This window comes from Dipodomys spectabilis, unplaced genomic scaffold, assembly GCF_019054845.1.
Source record: "Dipodomys spectabilis isolate Male_0828 unplaced genomic scaffold, ASM1905484v1 ptg000563l, whole genome shotgun sequence".
Taxonomy (NCBI): Eukaryota; Metazoa; Chordata; class Mammalia; order Rodentia; family Heteromyidae; genus Dipodomys; species Dipodomys spectabilis.
Window position 1 is genome coordinate 233263 of NW_024871240.1, and position 18131 is coordinate 251393.

The window sequence follows — 18131 nt, forward strand, 5'->3', positions numbered from 1 at the left end:
GTTTTAATTGGCATAGTATCTCAGCTCTTGAAGTTCTCAAAATATTACAGCACGGCTTGTTTGCCAGTTCTTTTCAGCCCAAAAATGAAGTAATCTTTTAAGGGTAAAAAAAAAAAAAAAAAGGTGTCCTAACTTTAGTGAGTCTGCTTCTGCCTTTGGCATTGAGCCTTTGTCCATCCATCCATCCATCCATCCATCCATCCATCCATCCACTCATCCATCCATCCATTCATCCATCCATCCATCCATCCACTCATCCATCCATCCACTCATCCATCCATCCATTCATCCATCCATCCACTCATCCATCCATCCATTCATCCATCCATCCATCTATCCACTCATCCATCCATCCATCCACTCATCCATCCATCCATCCATCCATCCATTCACCCTCTGTTATCACATTATTCACTCATTCATCTATCATCTATCCATCCATCTGCCCATCATCCATCCATCCATCCATCATCTATCAATCTATTCATTTATCCATCATCCATCCATCTACCCATCCATTATCCATCTACCTGTCCATCATCCATCCATCTGTCCACCCATCCTTTCATCCACCCACCAGTATTCCCATCAGCAGAGACCGGATGCCACGAGCACAGGACACTGGGAGATAGAAAGGGGCAGGGGGCAGCGGAGAGGGGAAGGGGGGAGCATGGCTGGTACATCCGAGAGCAGAGCGGAAGCTGGTACGGTTGGAGGGGAGGGACAGTTGGTGAGCGGCAGGGGGCGGGCGTCCTGAGCAGAGGGGCAACCAGACCCAGCAGGCATTCGGCAGGATTCCTGTGGCGCGGCGTGCTTGGCGGGGTGCGGGCGGGTGCCAGCCCATCTCCCACTGGGCCCCGGCCTGGCCACAATGTAGGTGATAAGGTCAGAGGTCTGCAGCTAGGCCAGAGCGAGGGAGGGAGTGTTCCCAGAGTCGGGACGGGGGCAGGACTTGGGAGCTGGAACAAAGACAGCCAGCTTTCTTGGAAAGGCCAGGACGGTGTGGCCAGAGACGGAAGAGGAAACGGGCTTTGGGTGCTGTGGAGGGAGAGGGTCGGGCCGCCAGATGGATGCTGGCCTTGGCCAAGGGGGGACCGAGCGGTTTGGCGGAATGCAGACGCCGCCCATCCGCTCTGCTTCCGTTCTCCCCGGGATGGCGCGGAGCGCGCCACTCCACAGGCTTCTTACTCGGTCTGCGTGGCCGGCCGCCGGCCGAGTGTGGAGAGGAGAGGAGGGGAGACTCCTGATCAAAGCCCCGGCCGTTCCCACAGCGGCCCTGGTCACTCACAGAGGGGGCGGAGGGAGGCGTCCGCGGGCTGCGGCGTGGAATCTGCTAGAAGGCGTCCGAGACGGAAGCTGTGAAGAGATGGAAATTTCTTCTTTCCCCTGCTTCCTCGAGATTTTTTTTAAATATGAATTTATTAACTATCTTCCCATATGGGAATCTCCCCTCCCCCTCCCTCCCCCTCTCATAGCATTAAGACAATTTAAATGCAATCCCAGCCTCCCGAAGCTCGCAGTCTTTAAGACAGACATTTATGTGGATAAGCGTCTCAAAGACAGACAGACGGTGGAACCAAAACATTGAATTTCCCAGTAGATGAGCAGGATTAAATATTTACACCCCCCCCCCCGCCCTCCCCGGTGCTGTTCAGTGACTGGGTAATCTATTCCCCCCCGAAGAAGGAAATGCGGGGCCGGGGAGAGCCCGGGCGGCCACCCGGGAGCCCCTCGCGGTTTGCAGGCAGGAATCCCAGCATCGCCGATTTGTCTATATGTCCAGGGCATGTGCATAAGCCTTAATCATGTCGGTGAGTGTTGCCTGGGTCTAGCCCCTCACCCCAGGGGCAGCACACACCCAGAGATCACAGAGGGACGGCGGAGGACAGGGAAGGGGGGAAGATGCCCCGCCAGGTGGGGCGGCCGCTTCTCCAGTAGCTTCCTGGACCTGGTCCCTTGCTTGTCCCGCGGGAGAGCTGGGGCGCTCACTCCCTGCTTTCCAAACGTGGATTGCGTTGGTGTTTCTGGGCGTTCGCTCCCCTGGCTCTAGTGTCACTGCTACAACTACTTCCGTGTATTTTTCTTTCTTTCTTTTTAAGTACGTGTTGGAATTCTGAAAGGTTCTCCGGAATCTTATTTTGCCAAGGGTGTAAGCACGGGAAGGCCTTGGTAAGCATAGGGGAGCGCTGCCTCCCTCCATTATACTCTAAAAAAAGCAAACAAACAAGTCCCCGGGCTGGAGGCCCGGGCTCCACCCGCAGGGCCCAGGTCTTGCTCTGAGATTTCACGATCAGGAACGCAGCCCGCCAAAGTGAAAGGCCAGGAGAAAGCGAAAGCCCGGGCCGGGGCCGTTGCTGAAGAGCGAGTGTGGCTGTGCGGGGCCTTTGCTAAGAGCGGCTGGAATAGCTCTGCCGTCCGTGACTCACTGAGCAGCAAGGTAAAGAGTCGTAATCCTGTGCCGGGCAGGCTGGCCGTCGGGCGGAAAACAGCCCCATCCACCCACCAATCATCTTCTCTCCCTCATCGATGACCCGTGGAATAATGAGAAGGCCACCCAGCGTCAACAAATGCTCTGAAAATAGCCACACAGCACAAGAAAAGAGGAGACCCTTGCTCTCGAGGGGCGATCAGAACTAAGGCTTCCGCGCTCTCCGTGTTCGTTGCCAGCGAGAGCGGAGGCTTGGTGTGCGGCACACCGAGTTCGGCGGTGGCAGCATCATCGGCCGTCCTGAAAGTGTCCTCCTGGTATGGGAAGTCGGGCGGAGGCGGCAGGTCCCGGCCCGTGCAGTCTCCGGTTCACCCTGCCCTTCGGCACGGTCAGGAAGCAAAGCCCGCTGGACAGCGACCGCTCCCCAGGGGAAAGCCCGGCCGCCATGTGTGCCACCCACCCTGGGCGTGCCTGGGCCCTCCCAGCAGGGCCTGCTCCAGCCCACAAGACGGTACTTGTGGAACGTGTCCTGTTGTATCTGTTTCATTGTCCCTCTTCTTCCGTCTGTGCTCCTAAAAGTAGGGGTTTTAGTATTCCCAGCACCCACGCAGAACCCCGTGCACCTTGCTCCGTGAATGTGGGTTGGGAAAGGCTGAAATGCAGGAGGGTAAGAGCTGGGCCCTGGCTTGGAAGGTACCGGAATCTGCCACCGGGGACAGATGACATGGACCTGCATGGTCAACGCCACACAAGGCCGGGCCGGGCCCGTCAGGAGCCACGCCGGGAGCCACTGTCAGGAGCCACGCCAGGAGCCACACCGGGAGCCACCATCAGGAGCCACGCCGGCAGCCACCGTCAGGAGCCACCGTCAGGAGCCACACCGGGAGCCACCGTCAGGAGCCACGCCGGGAACCACTGTCAGGAGCCACACCAGGAGCCACCGTCAGGAGCCACGCCGGCAGCCACCGTCAGGAGCCACCGTCAGGAGCCACGCCAGGCCAGTCAGGAGCCACCGTCAGGAGCCACGCCGGGAACCACTGTCAGGAGCCACGCCGGGCCCGTCAGGAGCCACGCCGGGAGCCACTGTCAGGAGCCACGCCGGGAGCCACACCAGGAGCCACTGTCAGGAGCCACGCCGGCAGCCACCGTCAGGAGCCATGCCGGGAGCCACTGTCAGGAGCCACACCGGGAACCACCGTCAGGAGCCACACCGGGCCTGTCGGGAGCCACGCTGGGAGCCACTGTCAGGAGCCACGCCGGGCCCGTTGGGAGCCACGCTGGGAGCCACTGTCAGGAGCCACGCCGGGAGCCACCGTCAGGAGCCACGCTGGGGCCGTCAGGAGCCACGCCGGGAGCCACGCCGGGAGCCACGGCGCACGTTCATCTCCACCTCACATTCCTGGTCTGTCACGGTTCACACGCGCTCCTGGTGAGGACGGGAACGTGGCACCACGTTTGCTTTTCTTTGTCCCCTTGGACTCCTCTCGACTTTTCTTCTTCAGATATGTCCACGGGCGTGTTGGAAGTAGTCCTTGCTTTATTCTGCCTTGCAAGGAACAGCTGTCAGCAAATGGCTCTGAGCAGTGAGAATAAATCCCTAAGGGGCTGCTCTAGGACCAGAAAACGAAATACGCGGAAGGGCCGGAAGACACCAGCCCCTTCCAAGGGGTGGAGGCCTGAGTGGTTCCATCCGCTCCGTGTCTCCTTCCCAGGCCCTGGGAATAAAGCCGCGGTGGAGAAGGGTGGACTGACCGTCATCGCGAGCTGAGACTCAATGAGAGCTCTTGGAGCTGCCCGGGGGGAGGGGCAGGCCCCCCCGATCCGGTAATTAAGGGAGGACAGCATCTCGTTGGTGGATTCCTCTCCTTCCGCTGCGAAGCTTAATCAGATCCGTGAGGCCGAAGGGAATTGTCCACACCCAGAGGTCATGTTCCTCGTCTGTAATCTGGCCAGGAAGCGCCCCCCAAACGCAGATGGCCAGTGACATTTGTCGTCCAGCTAACCCAATTGTTGCCTGTTGAAGAAATACGTTTCGGGCGTAATCTACTTAGAAGGAGACCTGGGGCTGAGGCCAACGGCACTCTGCCAAGCACTCACATGGCAGAAGCCCGAGTCAGGGGCACTGGGGATTCTGACTCACCCCTACAGAGTCACTGGTGGCCACTCACAGAGCCCCGGACTGGGTGGTCGCCGACAACACCCGGACGTGGCCGCTGACGGCTGCATCTGCTCCCCTGCTTGCCTCGTGTTTCTGTCACGGAAAAACAGAGCACCAGCCCTGGTAGCGTCTGAGTGGGAACTAGAGCTCCTGAGCTGGAGTCGTGTAGGAGAGAGGAAGGAAGGAAGGAATTCACGCCAGGTGTGGCAATGCCTGCGCTCCTGTAATCCCAGCACTCAGGAAGCCGAGGCAGGGGATTGCTAGTGCAAGGGCGGGCGTGGTAGTGCACGCCTGTAATGTCCACCCTTCCGATGCTGGGACAGGAGGACGGAGTCCAGGCCGGCACAACGGGCGTTTACCAGCTCTCTCCCTGCCAGTTGTGCCAAAACGTTCCTCTATCGTTACCCACAGCACAGGATGCTGCTGAGCCCGCGGGGACACACACCGTGGCTGCTCCGGGGTGAGGGTGGTCATAGCGATGACCCCTGTGGGGAATCAGAGCCGGCCCCGGACACGCCCACCAACGCCACGTGACCTCGAGGAGCCAGCCCGGGACCCCCAGGCCCTGGCTTCGGCCCGCGCTCTTGCCTTGCCCGGTAAGCTCGCACAGCCTTGTTGCTGGCCGGCGTGAAGGGATGGCCACAGGAACAGAGCCAGACTGAGACGCTCGAGACTCCGCGCCTTCATCTGAGACCAGACCCGGCCGTCCGGCTCCGACGTCCACCGTGGCTCTCTCCCTCCCCGCCAGGCAGGAAGGAGGAGGGACGCACAGGGAACGTGGTGGAGGCTGGGGGCAGGAAGGAGAGGCCGGAGAGAAGGTTCTGGAAGGGGGTCAGAAGGCCTCGTGGCGGCTCGGATGGGAGCTGTATGTGTCCTCTCTGCCCCTCCCCCCGCCTCTCCGGTCTTGGCCTTTGGAGGAACTGAACTGAACAGTGGAATCTGAGCCCGTCTCCCCCCAGGGCCCGTCCCGCGCCCCTCCTGGCCCCGGAAAGCCCTGGGATCTGGGCTCTCGGGCCGCCGAAGCCCTCTGCCCTCCGCTGGCCCCGCCATCCGCAGCCATGGAGCCCTGCACGCCGCCCCGGGAGCCGGGGGGCAGCGCCACCCCGCGGCTCTGCTAATCAGCCTTGTATGGCTAATTACGCGGCTAATTGCCCTGCTGTGTCTCTCCCCTCCTGCCTGCCTCTGGAGAGGCCGCCCCGCGCTCCCTCCCCGCGCGGCCCTGCCTGGCCCGGCCTCACCACGCGCCTCCCGGCCAGGCCGCCTTGCAGCTGTGGTGTGGGCAGGCGCAGGAGACCTCTCTGCCCCTCTCCTCGGGCCTGCCTCGGCCCCCTCCCAGGGCCAGCACCTGTGCCCAGCCACGCCACGCGCAAGGAGGCCCTGCCCACACCACACTCTTGAGATCAAAAATCCCAGGCACAGTGGTGAGGCTGAGAGCAAGAGGACAGAGCTGAAGGCTGGGCTGCGCTGCATGGCAAGTTCAAATCCAGCCTCAGCTGCTACTACTCAGGAAACCAGACAGACAGACAGACAGATAATAGAAATAGATGTGTAGATAATAAGAATAGATAGAAGATTGATTGATTGATAGATGATAGATAATTGGAGTACTAGGTAGATAATGGGAATAGATATGTAGATAATAAGAATAGCTGATAGATAATTGGAGTAGCTAGGTAGTTAATAGGAATAGATATGGAGATAATAAGAATAGATAGAAGATAGATTAATTGATAGATGAAAGATAATTGGAGTAGCTAGGTAGACAATGGGAATAGATATGGAGATAATAATAATAGAAGATAGATAGATAGATAGATAGATAGATAGATAGATAGATAGATAGCTGATAGATAATTGGAGTAGCTGGGTAGATGGCAGGTCCCCCGAGAGGCTGCCGCCACCATCCCTTTGGAGGCGACTCTGTCTCCGGCAGGAGTTTCCTCGGGAGGGGAAGGGCTGTTCAGAGGGAGGAGCGGCCAGTGTGAGAAGCCCGGCATGGGGTCCATTTCCCCTCCGTTCCTCAGAACAGCACCCCAGAGCCTGGGCCTGCGCGGCGCCTGCCCGCCGCTCCTCAGAACAGCACCCCAGAGCCTGGGCCTGCGCGGCGCCTGCCCGCCGCTCCTCAGAACAGCACCCCAGAGCCTGGGCCTGCGCGGCGCCTGCCCACCGGCGCCCGCGGCTCCCCTTTACCCAAAGTCACGCAGGAGGGGCAACAGGAAAGGGCCCAGCCGAGACTGGACGGAGGGCGCCCGGGAGGGCCGTGTGGCTGCCCGTGAGCCCCACTCGTGACCCGGTGGACGGAGGGGTGCTGAGGATGCAGCTGGGGTCCGGCGGGAGCCACGGAGACTGGCTTGGCCCGGAGAGTTTAGGACCGCAGGTTCTGTGCGCGCCGGAGGATGGGACAGGTCCGAGATCCCTCCGGAGACACACCGCCCCTGCTCCAGTGAGCAGCACTACCAGATCAGGGGCTCCCCCCCCCCAGCACCCCGGGCTCCGGCCTCGAAGCTCTGGCCCTCGGGGAGGGGGACTGGAACGCAGTGGCTGAGGGCAGGGTCCATCCAGCCGCCTGCCTGGGTCACCGAATTCCCCAGGCCTCGGTTCCCTCCTCTGTAAGATGAGGGCGCGTGGGTGGCCGGTCCAGGGGGAGGCGGCTGAGGCCGGAGAAGTACGTGATCATCACAGTCACCCCTAAAAAGCAACGATGGTGCGAGAAAGCCGGGAAAGAGAGCAGCAGCAGCAGCAGCAGCAGAGTCAGGACTCGGAAGTCTGCTTGCTTCCGATGGCCTCCCTCCCCCACTCCCCCCCCCCCCCCGTCCCCTTCCCTCAGCCCTCCTCCCCCTCCCCTCCCCTCCCGGTAATGACGGAGGTGGCCCGGCTCCCTGGTACCCAGGAGGAGTTTTCTGCTCGGGAGCCCTGGATGTTTATGGCCCACTAAGAGCACAATAACCCCAGTGCCTTTCCTTTTGCTCTGGATTATGACTGCAGATCAAGGACAGGCATTTATGTCCCTGCCCCGGTTTATAGCAGTAATAATAATGATGGTGATAGCCCATCGCGCTTCGATGGTGCCTTTTTTAATAAGGCCACTTTGTTTGGCTTCTTAATATTTAATCCTGTTTTATATTTTGCTTTCTGACGGCTTAAAAATCAACCCAGTTTTAATTGCTTCTCTGGAAGAAGTCACGCTGGGCCCGGGAATGGCAGGCGGCTGCTGAGAACCTTCTCGATGCAGGTGGCGCCTCCCTAGGAACTCTCCGCCCGGGCAGCCTGCCGGGGCCTGCTCACCCCTCGCGTCTGTCTCCTCTTCCTCCATCGCCGTCTCTTACCTGTGTGAACAGCTCGGCCTGGTTTTCCAGCCCCACCCTCCCTTCTTCCCCCGTGGAATAGGGGAGACGGTGAGCGCTACCCGAGCGCAGAGCTGCGGGGGCGTTTGGTCCTTCCAAACACGGTCCTTCCTGACATCGGTGTTCAGGAGATCCCTGGGGCCCCGTGGGAGAAAGCCCATGTGGCCTGTCTCTGACCAGTGTGGACGCCATAGGAGAAGCAAGCCCATCCCTGCGGGGCCCACCACGGGCACCTTGGAGTGGTCATCTCCCCCGCAATGTCCACTTCTGTTGGAACAAAGCCGTCCCAGAAGCCGCCCCGTGTGGCCATGCTCTGCCAGGGGTCGGCTCCGCCCTGGGGCACTAATGTCAGCCGTGGATCAGGGCGCACCCCCCCTCCCCAGCCCCACGGGTGGCCTCCCGGAGGCCCCCACACACAGAGAGAGCACAGAGAGAGCCTGACCACGGTGACCACACAGAGCGCGTTACGGGGGCCGCGCAGGGTCACACAGGAGCGGGGTGGACGGCTAAGGCCTCCGGCCTTGAGAAAAACCCCTGATTTGGTCAGGACAAACCTAAGGCTCCCGCAGCCACCAATTGAAGGAAGACGGCTTCCAGCTGCCGGGTGAGATGAGCAAATACTCACGGCACTTTGCGGCTTACCGAGTTCTTTCTGCAGATAATTACTCCGGCTTAGCTGGCACCAAAAGCTCTTGGCGTCGATGGTCTCAGGAGGGAGGAGGCGGGGCGGGGGGTGCCGGGGAGGCTCACTAACCCACCCGGATCACTCGGCAGGGGAAAGATGGGGCCGGAGCTGGGGGCCGGGTCTTGTTGGGGGTCAGAGAGGCCGAGCGGCCCAGCCAACGGGTGCCAGAGCAAGGGCACCGTCTCAGGAGTTGCCCAGGAGGCACTGGCAGGCGCAGGAAGTCTCCTCTCCCAGTTTCTTCCAGGCTGGTCATCTGCCCTCTGTTCTGTGTTAAGTGATTTGGAGTTTGGGTTCCATTTTGTTGGATTCTGTGTGTGTGTGCGTGTGTGTGTGCGCGCACACACGTGCATGTGTTGGTTTGTTGCTGCTTTAATTTTTATTCGGGTTCGTGTTTGGAGATGAAAACTGAGTTGTGTCTCTCCCCCGCCCGCGGCCGGCGGCCTGCCCGCTGCCGGCGGCCTCTCCCTGTCTCCCCCGGCCACCTTGTCTGAGGAAGGAAGTGCCCCAGCCAGCTTTCGGGATCAGAAGAAGGGGAAGTTTGCTTGGTTTAGTCACTCCACAGAAACCCACGGTAACGTGGCCCTGCGCTCCGTGTGCATGTGCACACGCGTGTCGGTCCACACTGCTGCTCCCCATGCTTGTGGCACGGTATTCGTGTGTGTATGTGTGCGCATGTGTGTGTGCGTGTTTATGTGCGTGTGTGCGTGTGTGTGCGTGTGCACATGTGTGTGTGTGTGCATGTGTCTGTGTGCACGTGTGTGCATGCATGTGTATGTGTGTACGTGGGGCACGTGCATGTGTGTATGTGTGTGCATGTGTGTGCGTGTGGGGGTGCGTATGTGTGCGTGTGAGTGTGTGCACATGTGTGCGGGTGTGCGTGTATATGCATGCATGTGTATGTGTGTACGTGGGTGTGCACACATGTATGTGTGTGCGTGCATGTGTGCATGTGTGTGCGTGGGGGTGCCTATGTGTGCGTGTGTATGTACACGTGTGTGTGCGTGTATGTGCATGTGTGTGTGTGCGTGGGTGTGCGCACATGTATGTGTGCGTGCATGTGTGTATGTGTGTGCATGTGGGGGGGGTGCGTATGTGTGCGTGTGTATGAGAGTGTGTGCGTGTGTGCGTGCATGTGTACATGTGTGCACACGCGTGTGTGTGCACGCGCGTGTGCGCGTGCGTGTGTGTATATGTGTGTGCGTGGGGTGTGTATGTGTGCGTGTGTATGTGAGTGTGTGCACGTGTGTGCGTGTGTGTATGTGTGTGTACGTGTGTGCGCGCGTGCCTGTGTGTGCGTGTGTGTGCGTGTGTGTGACCAGCGCACCTTGCTGTTCCCCCACGGAGCTCTCCTTTTGGACTTGGCCAGCCTCGGTCAGGGTGAGGGCCGGAAGCTGACACGCTTACTCCCCAGGCCGCAGCCCACGCGCACATGCATGTGCTCACACACACAGCATCCTGGATCGCAGAGGCCGGCGGCCCTCTTCAGACAGCCCGGCCCCTTCCAACAACCGCCGCTGCCCGCAGAGGCCCGGGCTGCCGAGCTCAGAGATGGCGGGGCACAGGCAGATTGGAAGGCTGAGAGCCCATCCACCTCACCACGGCCCCACGCTCGAGACCGGCTCCCGTCGCAGCCCCACACTCGAGACCGGCTCCCGTTGCGGCCCCACGCTCGAGACTGGCTCTGTCACGGCCCCACGCTCGAGACCGGCTCCCATCGCGGCCCCACGCTCGAGACCGGCTCCGTCGCGGCCCCACGCTCGAGACAGACCGGCTCCCGTCACGGCCCCACGCTCGAGACCGGCTCCCGTCACGGCCCCACGCTCGAGACCGGCTCCGTCGCGGCCCCACGCTCGAGACCAGCTCCGTCGCAGCCCCACGCTCGAGACAGACTGGCTCCTGTCGTGGCCCCACGCTCGAGACCGGCTCCCGCCCCTCTGGGTCTATCGATGGACATGAGCTCTGCAGAGCTCAGCACCAGCCCTGGCCCCACTCTGCCCCGGCCGGGGCCTCCAGAGCCCGACGGTGCCACACAGCCCTGTCCGACGGCCTGAGGGCAGGGACCGACCCACTGGAGATGCTCAGGACGAGCGTGGCACAGGGTCCCAGCCCTCGGGCCCCGGGCTCCCAGCCTTGACCTTGACCATCGACCGGCCCGGCCCCGGGCCTCACCTTCTTCTCCTGTGGCGTGGGGAGCCATTCCAAACTCGCACCCAGCCCTAAGGGTTCTCCAGGATTTCCTCTTATCCAACGAGTCTCAGGCTGCAGACTCCGCTCCCCTGCTTTTAGGGAGACGCGGCTACACGTGGGCTTCTGTCCCATCTCCCATGTTCTTCAACATGTGTCTCCCCTCCCCCCCCGACTTGTCTTCCTTCCAAAGGAAAGAGCCTGGAAAAGCCCCTGGCCCCAGCGTGATCCGCACAGCCTGGAGCAGTCTTTTCCCAGTGGCTCATCACCCCCCGGCCGCCACCTCTCAGAAGCCACAGCCATGGAGGGCCAGTGAGGTTCCTGCCAGATTGTTCCAGAAGGAGAGCAAAACCAGGCCACGCTACAGGAGCAAGTGTTGCTGGAACTGGGCCTCTCTGGGCATGATAGCATACGCTTAGAGGCTAAGGCAGGAGGATCTCAAGTCAGAAGCCAGCCAAGCCACAAGGAGGGACGGAAGGAAGGATGGAAGGAAGGATGGAAGGAAGGACAGAAGGAAGGAAGGAAGGGAAGGAGGGAGGGAGGGAGGAAGGGAGGGAGGGAGGGAGGGAGGAAGGGAGGAAGGGAGGAAGGAAGGGCCAAGCAACTCACAATAAAAGTGTGAAGGAAGGGCCAAGCAACTCACAATAAAAGTGTGACAGAAACTGGGCGCCGTGACTCACGCCTGTCATCCCGGCTACTCAGGAGGCTGAAATCTGAAGATCGCGGTTCAAAGCCAGCCCGGGCAGGACTAGAAAACCAGAAATGGCGCTGTGGCTCAAGTGGTAGAGCACTCACCTTGAGCTGAAGAGCTGAGGGGCAGCGCCCAGAAGAATTCTTCAAGCTCGACTTGTTTTATGTTCAAGGGACAAACAGTCACGACAGAAATGACCTCTGAGCCACCATGCTGTGACGTAATCTGGAAAACACGGTTGTTTCTGGAAGGCGAGGCTGCGGGGCTGCCGGGGAGCGTCTGCGTGTGGTGGAGACACGCCAGCTGCAGCGCCGTGGTGAACGGCCTTGCTCCCACGCCGGCCTGCTGCGTGGCTGCTGGAGGGACAGACCACGTCTCCTCAGTGGCCCGGCAGCCCGACCTCAGGCCCCATTTGGACTCGATGCCGATGCTCTTCCTACCACGGGGCCCCTCCGCGCCAGATGCCTGCGCTGCGCGCTTGCTGCTTCACGCACGGCTGGGCATGTGTGGGGAAGGGCGGCGGTTCACGCAGACTGCAGCCTCCTCCCGCGGTCTTGGGAGTTGGGCTGGCACGGGGAAGGCGGGGGGGGGGGGCGCAAAAGCCTGTCCCATCCATAGCAAGTTCTAGAAGCGCTGGGAAGCCCTCACGGCTCCCCAGAGGGCCGAGAAAGGCCACAGTGCGTGCCCCCCCCCCCCGTGGAACAATCTGACCAGGCAGACTTCCTCCCGCATTGTCCCGGGCCCTGGGGTGGCAGACCGCGCCCCAGCCAAGCAGACCGGCCGCGGGGAGCCCGCACGGGTGCCCGCACGGCCTGTGACCCTCTAACGCTCTTCCCTTCCCCTCTCTCTCTCTCCACGCCTCTGCTGTGCCCTCGGCCTCTCGCAGTGAGCATGCCTACCAGCGAGACCGAGTCCGTCAACACGGAAAACGTGGCCGGAGGAGACATGGAGGACGAGAACTGCGGGGCCAGGCTGGCGTGAGTAGGCGGGGCGGGGCCGGCCCGCGGGGGGGGGGGGGGAGGGAGGAGCGGGGAGGGGGGATGCGGGGAGGGGGGACGCGGGGGGGACCCAGAGGGGCGGGCGGGCTGGCAGGACCACGGGGACAGGGACCAGCAGAGCCTCCCGCCATGCCCGGGGTCCCCCCGAACGGAGGCGTCGACCCCTCCCATCCCATCAGAAAAACACAGTGGAGACGGGAGGGCGCCGAGCCCTGGGTCCCCTGTGTCCCGTCCCCCTCCGTCGGCCGGAGCCCTGAGTCCGGCAGGCCGCCCTTCCCATCCGGCTGTCCCAGCTAGAAGGCGGAGGGTGAGCCGCGGCTCTGCCAGGTCACCGGTGGCCAGCGAGAGCCACGGGGCCTGCGCACCGCCCACCCACGCCCACACACGCATCCCGGACGGCCTTCCTGCGCCCTGGGTAACCTTTCCCTTTTCTCTTCCAGCCGCCGGATCTCCACCTCCAAGTTCAGGTGAGTGAGAGGCACCAGCTCCTTCCCTCTTGCCGACCAGCTCAGCGGGACGCGAGGCTGCCACGTCCCTCCCCTCTGGCCCCCGCAGTTGGGTGTGGAGTAAGGGTGTGCGCCGAAGGGTCGGACACTTGAATCCCCGTGGGTGTTGGTCCTGGGGAGGCTGAGCGCAGCCTGACGCCCGCCCAGTTCCACGCAGCCGCACCTGCCCCGCTGTGGCCGGCTTGGTGCAGACGGACCACGGTGGCAGCGGAAGGCACCGAGGGCCACGGTCCTGAGACGAGGTCAGACCCTTCTAGAACAGTCATGGTGATCTGGTCTGTCTGTTGGCTCCCACCACACACAGTACCCCAAGGGTCCCATGTCCCGCACAGCAAGGCCTGTGCACGGCCCCTTCCCCGACCCGCGTCACCCGTGTCTTCACGGTGAAGACCCACACGCACAGTGCACACACGCACCACATGCACATGCACACACACCACACCACACGCAATGCACACACACATGCACAGTGCACACACACATACCACATGCACATGCACACACACCACACACACAGTGCACACACACGTACACCACACACAATGCACACACACCACACACACAGTGCACACACACGCACACACATGCACACACCACACACACATGCACACACACCACATGCACACTGCACACACACCACACGCACATGCACACACACCCCACACACATGCACACACACACACCACATGCACAGTGTGCACACACGCACACCACATGCACATGCACACACACACACACGCACCACAGACCTGTCCCTGACAGCAGCTGCCCAACCAACGCCCCACAGCCCCTGGCGACATCGTTAGGTAATAGCTAAGGCTGGAAATGGATCGAAAAGCCGCAGCCTGCGTTAACAAGAGCATCCAGTGCCCGTCCGGAGCGGGTGTTCTGATAAGAATGTCCTACAACAAATAGCAGTCGTAAACTAGAAAGGTCGATCACAGACAGGCTGGGGCTCAAACTGATGGTCAGGACCTGGAAGACAGAGGCTTCACCCAAGGTGGTGGCTGGGAGGGCGCCGTGTGCGGCTCGGAGGCTGAGAGGGAAACTGAGAGTCTGGGAGGGGCTGGAGCACGTTCGGAGGAGTCTGCGCCCAGAGTAAGTGGACACCACGAAACACAAGGGGAACGTGAGCAGCGGGCAGAGCCTCTCCTCCCGCTTCACCGCTTCGTGTGGACAAGCACACACGATTTACACACCCTCGCACACCATCGTGTGGACAAGCACACACGATTTACACACCCTCGCACACCCTCACATCGTGTGGACAAGCACACTGATTCACACACCCTCGCACACCGTCACATCGTGTGGACAAGCACACACATTCACACACCCTCACACACCCTCACATCATGTGGACAAGCACACGGATTTACACACCCTCGCACACCATCGTGTGGACAAGCACACGGATTCACACACCCTCGCACACCGTCACATCTTGTGGACAAGCACACACATTCACACACCCTCGCACACCATTACATCTTGTGGACAAGCACACACATTCACACACCCTCGCACACCGTCACATCGTGTGGACAAGCACACAGATTCACACACCCTTGCACACCATCACATCGTGTGGACAAGCACACAGATTCACACACCCTCGCACACCGTCACATCGTGTGGACAAGCACACAGATTCACACACCCTCGCACACCGTCACATCGTGTGGACAAGCACACTGACTCACACACCCTCGCACACCGTCACATCGTGTGGACAAGCACACACAGATTCACACACCCTCACACACCCTCACATCGTGTCGACAAGCACACAAGGATTTACACACCCTTGCACACCATCGTGTCGACAAGCACACATGGATTTACACATCCTCGCACACTGTCACATCGTGTCGGCAAGCACACAAGGATTTACACACCCTCGCACACCATCGTGTGGACAAGCACATGGATTTACACACCCTCGCACACCGTCACATCTGCCATGCAGTTGCCAGGGGACCCGTCGTCAAGCGAAGCCCTGTTTTGAAGCGTGGGAAGTGTGTAATTATCTTTAAATACTTTCTCTGGATTGCAATCACACACACACACCCCTGAGGTCTTCCTGCATCGTTCATGCTCTTTACTGGTGTATCATCTGCAGTACTTGGTTTTGCGCGCGGGGCCCTGCGCGTGCTGTGTAGATGCTGTACAGGTTGCCTTTGAGGTGACATTGCTCTTCCTGCCCCGGCTGGTGCCTGGGATGTGATTCATTCCTTCCCCCCCCCCCCCTCCCGTCATCAGAACATATGCCCGGCTCCCTGTTGTCCAGGAGTCTTGTGAATTTTCCTTCCTGGGCTGGCTCTGAACTACAGCCGTCCAGTGAGCTAGGACTCCCCGAACAAACCGCCAGTGCGGGTCTCCATTCTGCCTCTCCCTCCTGTGAGGAGGGGTGAGAAACGGGACAAGATACTCCAGGGTGGTCTCCTGACTGCTCTCCTGCCCGGACAGGCTCCGTCGCCCCGACCCAGTGGGCCTGTCCCCACGCCAGCCCGGCAAGCCGGCTCCCAGCCGCCCCGCACGGCTCCCCCTGGGCACTGTGTTGGCACAGGGCTTCCTCTTCTGACGATCCGGCTGGAAGCTGGCGGCGCGCCCTGTCCACTGGATGCTTTGTTGCTGCCCCTCTTCTAAGACCTGGGCCTGGTGGCCCGCGGGCTCCCTCCCAGCACGTAGCCCCCCCCCCCCCCCGCTCTCCTGGGTGTGGCACAGTGGTGAATCTATGGCCCACTGAGTCACCAGGACCGCCAAGGGTCGTCTGGGGGAAGACGGTAAACGGAGGCACGGGCTGGGACCCCTCGGCCGCCAGGATGGTAAAACGTGAGTGCCACCCTCACAGCTGCCAGCCCCGCATTACAGACAGCTGGTGGAGGGCTTTCAGACACCAGCAGGGGCCGGGCACCGGCGGCTCACGCCTGTCATCCTGGCTACGCAGGAGGCTGAGATCTGAGGCTTGAGGTTCAAAGCCAGCCCGGGCACAAAAGTCCACGGGACTCTTATTGCCAATGAAACACTAGAAAACCAGAAGTGGCACTGTGGCTCACATGGTAGAGCGCTCACCTTGAGCTGAAGAGCTGGGGGACAGCGCCCAAGCCCAGAGTTCAGGCCCCACGAATGGCAAAAAGGAAAAAAAAACCCAGTAGGGGTATTAAAAAGGGGGGGCAGCACAGGGACATTCCGATTTAGTCGGTTTGGTGGTGAGATTTGGCTAGAGAGGTTTCTGGAGCCCCGGGCAATTCTGTGCATGGCCAGGTTTGAGACTCGCTGATGCCATCTCTAACCAAACCGTGGGAACCCATCCCGGGGCCCAGCACGCTGTGGTGCGTGCGTGTGGATGTATGCTCACCCACCAGAGCCCAGAACACACCCTGGGACCCCATCAAAGCCAACACCCTGCAGCCCAGGCTCTCCGGAGGGACCGGGGTCGAGCGAGGGAGAAAAGCCGGCCGCACTACCCCGCTGGTCACGCTGTTTCACCTCTTTAACCCTTAGATTTTTGGGTTTAGGTTTTTTCCCCCCCCTCCTCTATAAAGTCAGGAGAACCCCTGCTTTGCAGAGATCATTAGGAGAAATCCAGAAGCCCTGCCGAGATGGAGCCGGGCAGACCAGAGTGCCGGCACCGCCGCCCGTGCCGGGCCTAGAAAGCCAGGCATGGAGCATGTGCGTGCACTGTGTCACGTGGCACCCGTGTGTCATGTGGACAGGCCACTGATGTTGGCCCTCCCCTGAGATGCTCTAGAAAAGGCCGGGTGTGGATTTAGCCGCTGCGTGCACCCACCCCACGAGCTTCGCGCTGGCAGGAACCCGTGCTGCCCAGCCAACCCACCGCCCCGCCCCACCCTTCTCCCTCTGTCCGCTGCAGCCGCTACTGGCGCCGGTGGAACCGGTTCTGCAGAAGGAAGTGCCGGGCGGCCGTCAAGTCCAACGTCTTCTACTGGCTGGTGATCTTCCTGGTCTTCCTCAACACGCTCACCATCGCCTCGGAGCACTACAACCAGCCGCACTGGCTCACGGAGGTGCAGGGTGAGCACGCGGCGCGGCACAGAGCCCCCGGCGCGGCTGGAAGGGGGGGGCTTCTGCTACAGCTGCGGCCATGACCACACTCTCCTCCCCCTCCCGCAGACACAGCCAACAAGGCGCTCCTGGCCATGTTCACAGCAGAGATGCTGCTGAAGATGTACAGCCTGGGGCTGCAGGCCTACTTCGTGTCGCTCTTCAACCGCTTCGACTGCTTCATCGTGTGTGGGGGCATCCTGGAGACCATCCTGGTGGAGACCAAGATCATGTCGCCCCTGGGCATCTCCGTGCTACGCTGCGTCCGCCTGCTCAGGATCTTTAAGATCACCAGGTAGGCGGCTCGGCGCGGGGCTCCTTCCCTCGACAACGCCCCCCTCCGTCCCTCTCCCCCCATCCCCCCCCCCCCCCCGCAGGCGGCCGCAGTGGCAGCCGCAGGGCCTCAGGGCCGAGGAGCCTTCCGGCTGACGCCCGGCTCCCCCAGGGCTGTGGCGTCCAGTGATGTCTTCCGCCCAGAACCGAGCAAATCAGAATTGCATTCGGTGGCATGAAAGGCCGGCCGCGGTGGCTTCGGGACGTGGCGGGAGCGCGGTCGCTCCCTGTCCTTGGCCCCTCCAGCCTCGGTGACAGTTCCACCCCCTGGTCACAGGTGGCTTCTGCAGAAAGGGAGATGGAGGAGAAGGAAAGGGACACCCACCACAGCTCAGCCTCGTTACCCCCGACCCCGTAGACAGCCGCTCGTAGGAGGCCACAGCTTAAAACGGCTTTCACAAAACGAGTCGTGGTGAGGGCGAGAGACCGGGGGCCTGGCACGGTTGAGGCGGGAAGAGAGACGGTCCCGCCCCCGTTAACAGAATGGCGTCTCCTCACACCGTCAGAGACAGCATGGCCGCGGGGGACCAGCCATTCCATCTCTGGGTGTCCGCCCGGAAGCGCCCCACTGGGAGCCCAGGGAGCCCTCTGTGCGTCCGCTCCTGTACAGGCATTATTTACAATGGCCGGAGGCACCCACGTTTCCAGGGCCAGTGAGCGAACAGACTAGGAGCGATCTACAAGAGCCCCCAAGAAAAGCAAGAAAAGCCAGGCCGAGTGAAACAAGCCGGTCACA

At 61.2% G+C, this 18131-nt stretch overlaps 1 protein-coding gene across 1 annotated transcript in view; it reads left to right on the forward strand.

Annotated features, from left to right (window-relative positions):
• The window catches only part of LOC122100097 (voltage-dependent L-type calcium channel subunit alpha-1C), a 220025-nt gene that overhangs the window by 170840 nt on the left and 31054 nt on the right, over positions 1-18131 (forward strand). The window contains exons 8-11 of the mRNA XM_042670495.1: positions 12377-12467; positions 12929-12955; positions 16872-17032; positions 17132-17357. Coding sequence (XP_042526429.1) covers positions 12377-12467; positions 12929-12955; positions 16872-17032; positions 17132-17357 — 505 coding nt within the window. The remainder of the gene's footprint in view (positions 1-12376; positions 12468-12928; positions 12956-16871; positions 17033-17131; positions 17358-18131) is intronic.